Source organism: Dryobates pubescens, chromosome 16 (genome assembly GCF_014839835.1).
Source record: "Dryobates pubescens isolate bDryPub1 chromosome 16, bDryPub1.pri, whole genome shotgun sequence".
Taxonomy (NCBI): Eukaryota; Metazoa; Chordata; class Aves; order Piciformes; family Picidae; genus Dryobates; species Dryobates pubescens.
In genome coordinates, this window is record NC_071627.1 from 24,272,466 (window position 1) to 24,284,810 (window position 12,345).

A 12,345-nucleotide genomic window follows, 5' to 3' on the forward strand; every position below is an offset into this window, starting at 1 on the left:
GAAGGGCAGCCCTGTGGAGAAGGACTTGGGGTGCTGGGGGTGCAGAGCTGGAGGTGAGCTGGCACTGAGAGCTGCCAGCCCAGCCCCAGCCTGCCCTGGGCTGATCCCCAGCAGTGTGGGCAGCAGGGGCAGGGAGGGGATTCTGCCCCTCTGCTGTGCTCTGCTGAGACCTCCCTGCAGTGCTGGGGCAGCTCTGGAGTGCTCAGCACAGACAGGGACCTGCTGGAGCAGGGCCAGAGGAGGTCAGAGCAATGCTGCTGTGAGGCCAGGCTGAGAGAGCTGGGGATGTTCAGCCTGGAGAAGAGAAGGCTTCAGGAGCCCTTCTGGTGGCCTTTCAGTGCTGCATGTGGCCAGCCAGAAAGCTGGGGATAGACATTTTAGCAGAGCCTCTTGTGACAGGACAAGGGCTGATGGTTTGAAACTAAAAGAGGGAAATTCAGAGTGGAGAGAAGGAAGAAGCTTATTACACCAAAGGTGGGGAGAGCCAGGCCCAGGCTGCCCAGAGGGGTGGGAGCTGCCCCATGCCTGGCACCACTGCAGGTCAGGCTGTCTGGGGCTCTGAGGGACCTGCTCCAGCTGCAGACATCCCTGCTCACTGCATGGGCTTGGACTACCTGACACTTAAAGGTCCCTTCCAACCCAAACCATTCTGTCATTCCATGAGCCTATGGCACTATTACTGATGTCACTAATTCCACCCCAGGCTGAGGCTGGAACAACTACCTTGAGAGCTGGCTTTTGTCCAGTGTTTCTCTGGGTTCATTTAACCCAACACCCCCAAACTGCTGGCAGGCTCCTACTGGGAGCTGTCCAGACCTCAGTGCCTCCCAAGTGGGGCAGAGGATGGCTTTCTGCTCTGCATGTCAGGATCCTGTGTTGCTCTGCAGCCCTGGCACCATGCACAAACCAGGAGGGGCTCTGCACTCAGGGGCTCAGCCTCTCTCCGTCGCATTGAGCCAAGGCAGGCACGGGGCAGGACTGATTTCTGCCATCAGAATGGTTTGCACTCCAGACCCTCTCCTGTTGTCCTCCCAGGAATGTCACATGGATCAAAAGACCAAATCTGAAACCCTCTTTGGAAAGGATGGAAGAAAACAGAGCCTTTAAGGCAGGGAAGTAGCTTGCCCTGGCTCAAAGTTATGCCAGGACTTCCTTTGGAAGCAATTGGCAGTGCCCTTTATCAAATCAATAATTGCTTACCTAGAGCAGGAGCTCTACAGCATGTCGAAGGTGCAGGGCAGAACACAGAACGCGGGGATTTTTGCAGCTGATCTTCCCTGCCTTCAGCTGCGAAGCACTCGCAGAGAGCAGAGAGGTACGGGAGCCGCTCACAGCCTTTTGTAAACTCTTCCTCCGCACAATAGAGAGAGACAATAAGGGCTGAGCACATCATCAAGGGGGAAGTATGTGCCTAAATGCTCCTCATTTCACTAGCATGCATGTTTTCTCTGGCTCCAGGTCCAGAGACAGCAGATGGCTCCTTTTTCTCAGCAATTTAGGCACCTACACATGCAAAGAGATGCCCAGTGGTATTTTCAAGCATGTCCAAACACTCTGCTCCCTAAATAACCATTAAAAATATTGATGCCACATTTGCAGCCTGCCAGATCCCTCTGAAGTACCAAAAGCAGAAAGGACTTCTCTGGAAATCTGTCAGCAGCTGAAAAGCTGTGCAGGGCCAGGCTGCAGAGTGGCTATCACCTAGAGCCCAGACACTGCTGCCAAGTGCAGCACTGGAGAGGGCGAAGCAGTGGCAAGAGCTCCAGGAACACCCTGGCAGTGGAAGAGTTAAACACTGCAGTTAAAGCTGGGGCAAAACTGCAGTCGAGGGGTTTGGATCAATAGGCAAATTGTATCAATACACAAACTGATCTCACCTGCAGTGCTGTGTCCAGCTCTGGAGCCCTCAGCACAGCAAGGGCATGGACCTGATGGAGAGGGTCCAGAGGAGGGCCATGAAAATGACCATGGAGCTGGAGCAGCTCTGCTGTGAGGCCAGGCTGAGGGTGCTGGGGGTCTGGAGAAGAGAAGGCTCCAGGGAGACCTTAGAGCAACCTGCCAGTACCTGGAGGGGTTAAAAGCAGTCTGCAGAGGCCAGGACAAAGGCCTGCAAGGACAGGACCAGGGGCAATGGTTTGAAATGAGAACAGAGCAGATTGAGATTGGATGCGAGGAACAAGTTCTGCACCATGAGGGTGCTGGGACACTGGAACAGGTTGCTCAGGGAGGTGGTTGAGGCCCCAGCCCTGGAGATATTCAAGGTGAGGCTCAACAGGGCTCTGGGCAACCTGACCCAGTGCAGGGTGTCCCTGCTGACTGCAGAGGAGGTTGGACTGGCTGAACTTTGGAGGTGCCTTCCAACCCAGACCATCCTCTGATTCCATGCAGTATTTTGTCCACTGATAACCATGCAGTTATCACTGGCAAGCTGCAGCAGCCAAATATCTCTGGCCCTTCCCACCCTCCAGGATTCCCCAGAAATGAATGGGGACACAAAAATCCCACCTGAGAAGGGTGATTTTAAGCAACTCAGCTGAAATTTACCCTATAAACATTCAGCAGAGAGTCTGGAAACATAAAAAGAAAGAAGACTGAGGCAGCTCAAGGAGGAGGAGAAGGGCAGAAGCAGAAACACTAAACAAAAATACTCAGATTTATCCCACTCCTGCCAGGAAGGTGGATTTGGTGTACTCTAAGGGCAGCAGAGCTCTCAGTTTAACCAAACAGCTTGGGCTGGGCTTTATTTAAGGAGGAGTAGGGCTTTGCTTCAGTTCTTGAGAAGAACATAGAAGGGGTGGAGGGGGGAGAAGGCAAAGAAAGGGGTGGAGGGGGAGAAAAGCTGAGGAGAAGAAGAGCTAGGTTGCTCTAGGGATTTATTTCTCTCAGCACACGAGTGTGCAGCCAAACACAGGGGCAGGCTGTCTTGGGGGACAGCTGAGAGCTCTGAAATGTAGCTAACAGAGGGGGGAAAGCTCATAGCTATACAACTCCAAGGCAATTAAGAGCATTTGATGACTTTGATCTTCCTAAGCATGAGTTTCTTCCTTAGCCGTTTCCCTTACTGTTAAACATGGATGCCAGGAGAGGTGAGGTGAGAGCTCAGCCTTTTCCAAGGGACAGTCCCCCCACGTCTGAATTGCCCTACTGAAGATCGATTCAAAGGCTGGGTTAAGGAGATTTGATGGCAGAGCATCAGCTGTAATTAGCGAGCATCCATAATTAATGGCTGGAGCGGTGCAGCCTCGCAGAAGGGTCGCAGCCTTCCTCTTTCAGATCTCAACACAGCAATTCCTCTTCCTGATCACTGACTTTCCCTCTGCTTAAACACGTAGCAGTGGGTTAAGAGACAGCAGGTCAGATCACTGCCCTGCTAAGCAAAGTTAAAAGCCCCTTAGCTGGCTGTCCTCAGAGCTCTCTGCTGACTAGAGAGCACAACATTCAATCCCAGTACTGTACCCTGATGCTGACCAGCACTGATTCACAACTCATCACAATACAGCAGGAATGTGTCTGCCTCCATCTAGGCAAGGAGCAGGGCTGAGTAACATCCTCTTGCATCAGCTCAGGCAGAAAGAGTCCTTGGGAGCACCACTTTCCCTGGCCAAGTCAAAAACCAGGCGAAGGTTGATCTTACCAAGGGGAGGAGCATCAGTTGCACTTATCTCAGGGGGCTGAGGTGCTGCTGCTTGCTCTCTGTCCAGGAGTCCTGCTGCAGATGTGAGGAGGAGGAGGCTGTTGTTACCCTGACTGGTGCTGGCTTGCCAGCTTTGCAAATTTGTTTCCACAAACCCATGGCACTGATATTAAACCCAGTTTGTCTGTTCCAAGCAAGAGCAGCTGTTCCAGAAGCAATAAGGGTTTAGATGATTACAATAACCCTTGTCACATGCTGATAGATTTTCTGAATGCATTCAATAAGCACAAATTTCACAGCTGAGGGCATTTGACAGCTTCCCTGGGAGGTGGCCAAGGAACACCAGGATGCTGCATGCTCAGACCAGCCACCAGCTCACCATGGAGCAGCTCCCCAAGGCTTCCCGAGGCAAGGGCTGCTCCAGCATTGTGCAGGCCCATCCCTTTTGGCAACTGTGAGTGGCTACCTTGCCTTGACTAATGGTAATTGCAGTCTTGGGCAATGAGAGCCAAAGGCACCCAGTCACCAGAGCTGAAGGAGAGGACTGGCAAGGTTAATCTACCACAGGAAAGCCAAGAAGATGAGTAAGAGTTGTTTCCCCTCCAGCAGATGCTGCTTACAGCCCATAGAATGGCTTGAGCTGGAAGGGACCTTGAAGATCATCCAGTCCCAGCTCCCCCGCCATGGGCAGGGACAGCAGATCTCTTTTCCCACCTCTACCTCCCAGCTGGGCTCTTCTCTTGCTTCTGAAGCCAGCCTTGCTCTCTGTAAAGGCCTGACCAGCCTCCTCCCATGGGAACAAGGAGAGGATGCTCCAAGGCTTATGGGCAGCCTTAGAAACAGGGGACACAAGAAAGACTGACTGATTCCACCTGATTCAAGGCTGGGGCTGCTCCAGGTGGGGCCATTGTATTGTCTCTCCTATAATTAAAGGCAGCCTAACCCAAGAGCACCAATAACATTTATCAAGTCCTTCTCCAGGATCCAGACTCTGCTGGAAAATAAGGAACAAACAGACACAAAACCCTACAGTCCATGATCCTTCCCTCCTCCCCTCTTTGGGGGGCTGTGTTCAGTGAGCAGTGCCAATCTTGCAGGTCAGCTTTGCTGCAGGAGCTGAAGCTGCAGCTATGCCCTCTCCTGATACATCTGCAGGTGGGGTTGGAGAGCAGAAAAATAGGCAGAAGTTGGCTTTTCTTAATGAAGGATTAAATAGGGAGGGAGGATGAAGGCACAGGGAGGGAGGGAGGATGAAGGCACAGGGAGGGAGGGAGGATGAAGGCACAGGGAGGGAGGGAGGATGAAGGCACAGGGAGGGAGGGAGGATGAAGGTGATTATAAGAATAAATGTTTTTATATCTCTCTATAAATATAGATAAAGAAACAAGGAATTTTGTTCTGCCACCCTACAGATAACTTCAGTTTGGGAGACAAGAGTTGAGCTGATGGAAACCTTGGCTCTGCTGAGGACTGACCACCACAGGCAGTGCCCCCCGCCCCAGACATGCTCCTTGTGTTTTGCAGGGTGTTTGTACCTTAGCAGCACCACGGTGAGGGAGGGAAAGCCCAGGAGCTAAGGGGTGTGTTGAGTCAGCCTGCTAGGGATGACAAGCCCAGTTTGCTTTAGCAAGCAGCACACACACAGTTCAGCTCCCCAGCTCCCTGGCCTGCTGAGGAACACTCTGTTCAACTCCCCTGGCACTTTTTGTCTGCCCTGAAGCAGCAGCCAGCCCTGCTGAGAGCCTCCCTACAGGAAGTTTGTCTAAACCTCTTGAGTTTATGGCCAGGCTGAGAAGGGTAATGTGCTGCTGACCTGCTGCTCCCATCACCGAGGGGCACCTGTGGAGTCACAGAAGAGCCACAGAGCCAGCCCCATCTGCAGGATCATTGCTTCTCTGAGCTGCCAGCAGGCTGAGCTCACACTGAGACCTGGAATAAAGAACCAACCCTGAGCCACACATTTGCTTCATTAGCAGGTGTGAGCAGGGGAGCACAGCTGCAGCAGCCCTGGTGCTGCTCAGAGGGGAGGGCTGCCCTGCTGGGGCAAAGCTGCTCTGTGGCAGAGCAAGATGAGGTCTTCACTTTCTAGTGGGTGGCAAAACCTACTCCCTACAGCTATCTGAAAGGAGGCTGGAGTGAGGTGGGCATGGGTCTCTTCTCCCATGGAACAAGCAATAGGACAAGGGGAAACATCCTCAAGCTGTTGCAGGAGTGGTTCAGGTTGGACAATTTCTTCCCCCAAAGGGCTGCCCAGCGCTGGCTCAGGCTGCCCAGGGCAGTGGTGCAATCTGCCTCCCTGGAGGGATTTCCAAGCCATGTAGATGTGATGCTGAGGGCCATGGATTAGTGCTGAGCTGGCAGTGCTCAGTTAACAGCTGGACTGGATGAGCTGCAAGGTCTTTTCCAACCTAAGCAATTCTAGGATTTGAAACTCCAGCTCCACCACTCCCAGGGCTCAGCTCCCTCTGGTTTAAAAGATTCCTCAGGCTTCGCTACTGCGTCAGAGCATCTTGCCACCCTCAGTAATTAATCCTCCAGACTCCTGCAGCTCAAGGAAGGATTATTAAGTCTGGTTTTCAGACCAGAAGGGGAGTTGCAAAACAGCCTCCTTGTTGCACAGAACCTGATCAAAGAGCTGCCCAGGTTCAGCGTGGCTGCAGGGGGGCAGACGTGCCCTTCATCTCCACAGGAGGCTTAGTGGCAGTGGCTTAGCAGCAGCAGTGGGACTGTGAGCTCCAGGGGAGCAGCTGGACTTGATCTCAAAGGTCTCTCCCTGTCTCAACAGTTCTATCCCTCAGCCTTACACTACAGCAAGGCTGGACCAAGCTCAGGCCAGAATTGCCTCCAAGTCACCATGAACACCAATAAATTCCTTGGGGTGTGTTGTTGCTCCAGGAGGAAGATGTGCCCATAGGGGATGGTGAGATGGGGGCAGGCAGAGAGTCTCTTCAGCCCTGGGATTGTCCCCATGAGGCCACCAGGAGCAGCAATGGTGACCTGGCTTCCAAAGGCACCAGGAAGTTACAAGACCCAAAGGTTTATTATTGTGAGACTCCAGCCAGTGGCAGAGGCTCCATGTTTGTGCCTGCAGGACCAGTGCCAGTGCACAGTAAAAAACCAGTGACAAAACATTCATTAAGGGCTGGAAAAGTGGAGGGGGGGTGGAAAGAAACCCAAGAAACAACAAAACCCAAGCTACTACATAAACAAATTAAAAGCTAAGGAGGAAAACTTAGAAGGAGCTAAGGATTTGAAGTGCTTTTCCAAAGGAAGACACAAGCAAAGGATCAGCTCTTATTTGTGCAATGCAAGTAGTATTTAGAGGAATTTGGCTTTTCTAAGCTCAAGCCTGGACATAGTGATGCAGAAAACACATCTGACTTACTCCCAGGCCTCCTCATCAGCTTCTCCATCAGCCTCAGCCAGCCAACAAGCAGGAGCTCCTGAGCCTGTGTGAAACACCCCCAGGATTTATCCCACCACAGAGGGGTTGGACCGTGAGCATTAACAGGGATCCTCGACCCAGAGGCTGGAGCTGAACCACTCCACCTTCAGGGCAGAAGACAGATTTTCCAGGAATGAGAGAACATTGTGCAGGAGCAAAAGAGCAAAAATAAAGATAGAGTCTGGCTCTGTGTAGCCTGCATGCAGAGAGGGGGAAGAGAGGAGGCTTAGAGGGGTCACCCCACGTTTGCAGGGAACAGACCTGCAGCCACCTGAGGTGGCATGGGGGCACTGACCTGGCAGACCAAACAGCCCATTTGCCCCCTCCTGGCATCAGAGTCACTGGCCTGTCCATGTCGCTGTTCTCTCCACCTTGATGGCTCAGGGGAATGCTCCCCAGGGGCAGGAGGGTCAGAAGGAGCTGGAGAACCACAGAATGCTAGAGGCTGGAAGGGACCTCTGGAGACCATCCAGTCCAAGTGCCCTGCTAAAGCACAGTCACCTAGAGCAGGCCACACAGGAACACATCCAGGTGGGTTTTGAAAGCCTCCAGAGAAGGAGACTCCACAACCTCCCTGGGGAGCCTGCAGCCCCACAGGAAAGAAGCTTATCCTTAAGTTCAAATGAAAGCCTGCGCTCTAATTCATACCCCCTGGCCCTGACCCTGTCACTGCCCACCACAGAGGAGCCCAGCCCCATGCTCATGACCTGCACTCCTTAGGTACTTGCATGCATTTATAAGATCCCTTCCCCAGTCTGCTCTTTCCCAGGCTGAAGAGCCTCAGGTTTCTCAGCACAGGGTCTCCAGGGAGCCACCTTGGCACAGACCACTTCTCCCCACCCATGCCCACTCTGACCCCAAGCCATCAAGCAGGGCTTCCAAAAATGCATCTCTGTGGAGGGACAAAAGGCTCCCGGGACCATGGCACTCACGTGCATCCTTTGTAGTAGCTCCCCTGCTCCTGCAGAGCTGGTGGCGCTTGCAGAGGAGCTGTTTACAGCCAACTTTTAACTCCAGCATGTGAAGCTGTACCTGCAATTTATAGCACTCGGCCCCCCGAAGCCTTCCTGCTCTTCCTGCAGACCAATAAAAGCGAGAAAGTCAACAAATAAAAGAAGGATGCAAAGTTTGGGTAAGCTCAAAGCCAGCTCAGGGGGTAAGGAGCTGAAGAGGGGCTGGTCCTGGGGAGGCATCCAGCCTTCCAGACATCCACGCTGCGCTGCAGCTCACACACTCTCTGATTTCCAGGAGACACAGGAGGTGAAACGGTCGCAAACGGCATTAGCCAAACGGCATTAGCCTTTCTTTCGTGGCTCTGTTGACTTTTCCAAGCCCCGCGCTGGCTGCCCGCCTCGGCGTCCTGCTCTTTGAACCCACACTGAGTAAATAGGCGCAGCTCCCGGGGCTCTGCGGGCAGGAGGCCTGGCCCCAGGAGAAGCATTAAGTACAGGCAGGGAAAGACCTCCCAGCCCTCCTGGAGAGCGGCCCGGGGAAGAGCCAGGTCACCTGGGCTGAAAAGTGGAGTGAAAAAAACACGAGGGAGAGAGAACTAAAAATCAGGAAAGCCTTTATGGAAGCTCTCCCTGTGACTGGAAGGTGCCCCAGACGTGGAGGCAAAGGGGCAGCTGCCGAAGGAAGTGAGCAGGGATGTTCAAAGCCCTGCAGATGTGGCGCCGAGGGACACGCGTTAGTGGCCGCCCGGCAGTGCCGCGTTAGCAGATGGAGCTGATGATCTTAAAGGTGCCTTTTGAACCTGATGGTTTTAACCATCGACTGCCCCATCAGAGCTGCAGGAGGCGAAGAGATTTAACTGGAGCACCTGGGGCTTGGCAGGAGATCAGGAACACTCCGGCCTGCACCTCAGAGGGGGCTGCCACCTAGCAGAGGCTTCATTTTCATTTATTTAAAGCCCGTGTGGCCAGAGGATTTCTCCTCTTTCCATCCCCCCTCTCCCAGCAGGAACATTTACAATGCTAAGTGAAACCTTTAACCACAGGGGACTGTGGGCTGCAAAATCTCAGCATAAGCAGCTTTAGCCCTTGCTTGGATCAGCACCTCGGGAGCGGAGAAAGCGTTCCACCCTTCCCCCTGCCCAGTTACCCAGTGCCCCTCACTTCCTCGCTCCTCTAACCCCCAGCTCTGCCCCTTGCCCCTTTTGCAAGTCGCACAGCGCTAAAACAAAAGCAGCCTCGGAGCCCATCTGACGCAGGGGAGCCAGAGCTTGTGAGAGCGAGCTGGCGAGCAGCCAGCAGCTAATAGCAGCATAAAAGAGATTTGATGAAAAAACTAAATTAACATGCTAATTGTCAGGCTGGAGAGGGTGCCGGGGACGAGACAGAGCGAAAAGAAAAGAAAGAAGACATTTGTAATTACACTCGATTTGAACAACAAAGGTCTGAGGAGGAAAGGAAGGGTTTGATGCCATTTTCTTCTTTTTCGTCCCATTCTCTGCTACCCTCCCCCAGCTCAGAACCTCCAGCCGGAGGCTCAGGCACTCACGGGGATTTATCAGAAGATCTCTTCCTTTCCAGCATCATGTCAGTGCCAGGGGCACCGCGGGCTGCGGAGCTGCTCGGCACCACCGTGCGGTTCTCCCCTTCCCACGGCACCCGGTGACGCTGCGGTGGAGCTTCTGCCGGCGGGGGGAAAAGTCCTGTTTGAGAGAACAGTCCCACCCCAGAACTCAGCTGAGCCACGGGCAGGGAGCAGGTTTGCAAGGCGCTGCCCACCCTTCCACGCCTGGGGAGGCTGCTTCTTTTTAATGCCCTTTTTGTTTTTAAGCCAAGGGACTTGCTCCATTCATTGATTTGGTTTTAATTTTAATTATTACTATTTCTTTTATTTCCTTTTTTATTTTTTCCCCCTCTCCAAGCCCCCCCAGAGGAGTGCCTGGAAAGCTCCCGCGGAAAGCTCAGCCTCTTGAGGCTGGCTTCACAGCGTGCCGCTCACTAGGATTGAGAAAGTCAAGGAACGCTTCACAGCCCCGGGATTCAACCAGCACGGAGCCTGCCGAGGCAGAGAACCGCAACGGCAAACCCAGGCGGATCCTGGAGCAGCAGCCGCCTCTCCCCTGCTCTTTTACCCTGGATTCGTGTGCCTCCTGCTCCCGAAAATCGGCTGGAAATCCATCGTGCCTTTCCTTCAGGGCCGGTGAGCTCTGCCAGCCAGAGCCTGGTCTCCTCTCTGCCAGCTCTGGAGCTGGGGCAGGCAGAGCCTTTATCCATGCGGGTGGACCAGGGCTCCCAGCAGACTGCCGGAGCTCCCAGCCCATCCCGGCTGAGCGGCAGATGATCCAGAGCACTGCCCCGAAAGAGGTGTGCTGGGGGAACCAGGGCCAGGACGCAAGGTACCCGTTTCGTTTCTGATTAATACTTGTGGATGAATGCTGTAAATAAATAGGAGCCGAGAAGATCGCAAAGAAAGTCAGCGAGCCGCGCCGGGGAATTCATTCGCTCGTAGACAACATGCGGCTGCTTTGCAGCCTCCTGCGAGCGCAAACATTCTTTCTTGCCCATGCCAAAGACTGACCGCATCTCTCTCCTGCTTTACTTGTACCGTGGAGGATATTTAAGCAAGAACATGTACAGTGAACTGCTAAATTCAACCAGTGCCACCGAAGCTCACCTCATCATTCAGACCAACACGCCCTACCTGAGCGGCACTCCCAGACCCGTGAGCTCCTCTGCCTTTTACATGTCCACGGCCAGGGTCTTAAAGGAAGGGGAGATCAACAAGCCAGACCTGGTGACTTACATCATCATGTTTTTCTTTCTGCTCTTGACTGTGACACTCATTGTGCTCTTCATCAACTGCCAGCTGAAAAACTCTTTTTTCGCCACTCTTCCTTACGACAGATCGCTCCGAGAGGCGAGGAGCCCGTGGAGGACACAAGCTGTCTGACCCTAGAGAGAAACTATGGCTTGCACCAGCAGCAGCAGGCACCGGGAACCCTCCCCGCGCAAGAAAGGGCCGCTGCTGCGGGGCAGCGAACGGAGGGGACCCTCCGTAGGCTGCGTGGCAGGAAGAGACTGCTGAAAAACCTGCTGCACGCAAAGGGGAACGGCTGTAAATAAAAAGCTCTGCTCTGAAGCAAGGGGAGAAGGGGTTAGCAAATTGAAACGGTTCCGCGCAAAAACCCCGACCCACGATCGCACAGGAGGCTCTAGATGTATGCAAATGTCACCCTCCACCCCTGCGGCGTCCGTACAAGGGTATTTGCGCTCGCAAGAGGCGCCGGTTTGGGCAGCTGGTGGAGCTTTTCCCCCACGTTTAGGAAGCCATAGCATCAAATGTGAAAAAACCGCCCCCCCAGGGTGTTAACCTCACAGCTCCGCGCTGAGGGGATGAGTTTGCTCTCCAGACCCATTTCTCTCAACTGCTGCTGAAACTGCGTGGTAATGCAATGGGAGTCCTGCCAGGCAAGAGGAGAAAATGTGGTGGTGGTGGTGGGAAAATGCTTCTTTAAGCTTTTGATTGTCATTCTGGCAAGGGGGGCTGTGCTGCTTTTCCTGCACCCTCCATCAGGTTTTGAGTTACCAGTTCTGTGACACACCAAATACCCGAGGAATTTGTTTGCAGCTTTCTTAAGCTACAAAAGAAAACTTATTTGCCATGGCATGCAACCAAAATAAACCAGGGTGGGGAGAAGGAAGGAGAGAAAAGAAATATCGTTGGCAGTGTGTAAGCTAATGAAAGGGGAGAGCAGAGTGCTCCGAGTTCAGGACACAGAGGAGAGAACTGCTGGGAGCCAGAGGTCAGTGTTTGAGAGAGGAGAAGTTGCTTGCAGGCACAGCATCCCCACTCCTTGCTCTTTAGATACACCTAGCACAACTGGAAGCATGCTTAGCATTCTGGCATCAGCTTGATTCACCAGCAAAGCTCATCACCTGAAATGCTCACCCATCCCAGTTTTGCTCTCCCAGCCTCTGCTTCCCCTTGGCAGCCGAGCTGCTGCTGCTGCACAGCTGCTGCTTTCTAGCAAACTCCCAGGCCGGCCCCAGCTCCAGCACACACACTCATCAACAACATCTGCTGGGCAGCCTGATCTAGCTGAGGATGCCCCTGCTGACTGGAGAGGGGGCTGGACTGGATGACCTTTGGAGGTCCCTTCCAACCCAGACTCTTCTGTGATTCTATTTCCCACACACAGTGGGCAAAGGGCTCTCCCCCCCCCTGTCATTTTGACCCCAGCAGCTCAAGGTACAACTCAACTGCAGCTTCCCAGAGCCCTAACCTCTCTCTTCCTGCTCCCATAAGAATGGGGATG

The 12,345-nt window shown here is 53.6% G+C and overlaps 1 protein-coding gene across 1 annotated transcript; it reads left to right on the forward strand.

Annotated features, from left to right (window-relative positions):
• Positions 1–9,958: 9,958 nt before the first annotated feature.
• SMIM32 (small integral membrane protein 32) lies at positions 9,959–12,101 on the forward strand. The gene has a single exon (XM_054168349.1). It carries the CDS (start codon positions 10,593–10,595, stop codon positions 10,977–10,979), a length of 387 nt encoding a protein of 128 aa, XP_054024324.1. The 5' UTR covers positions 9,959–10,592; the 3' UTR covers positions 10,980–12,101.
• The last annotated feature ends 244 nt before the right edge of the window (positions 12,102–12,345 follow it).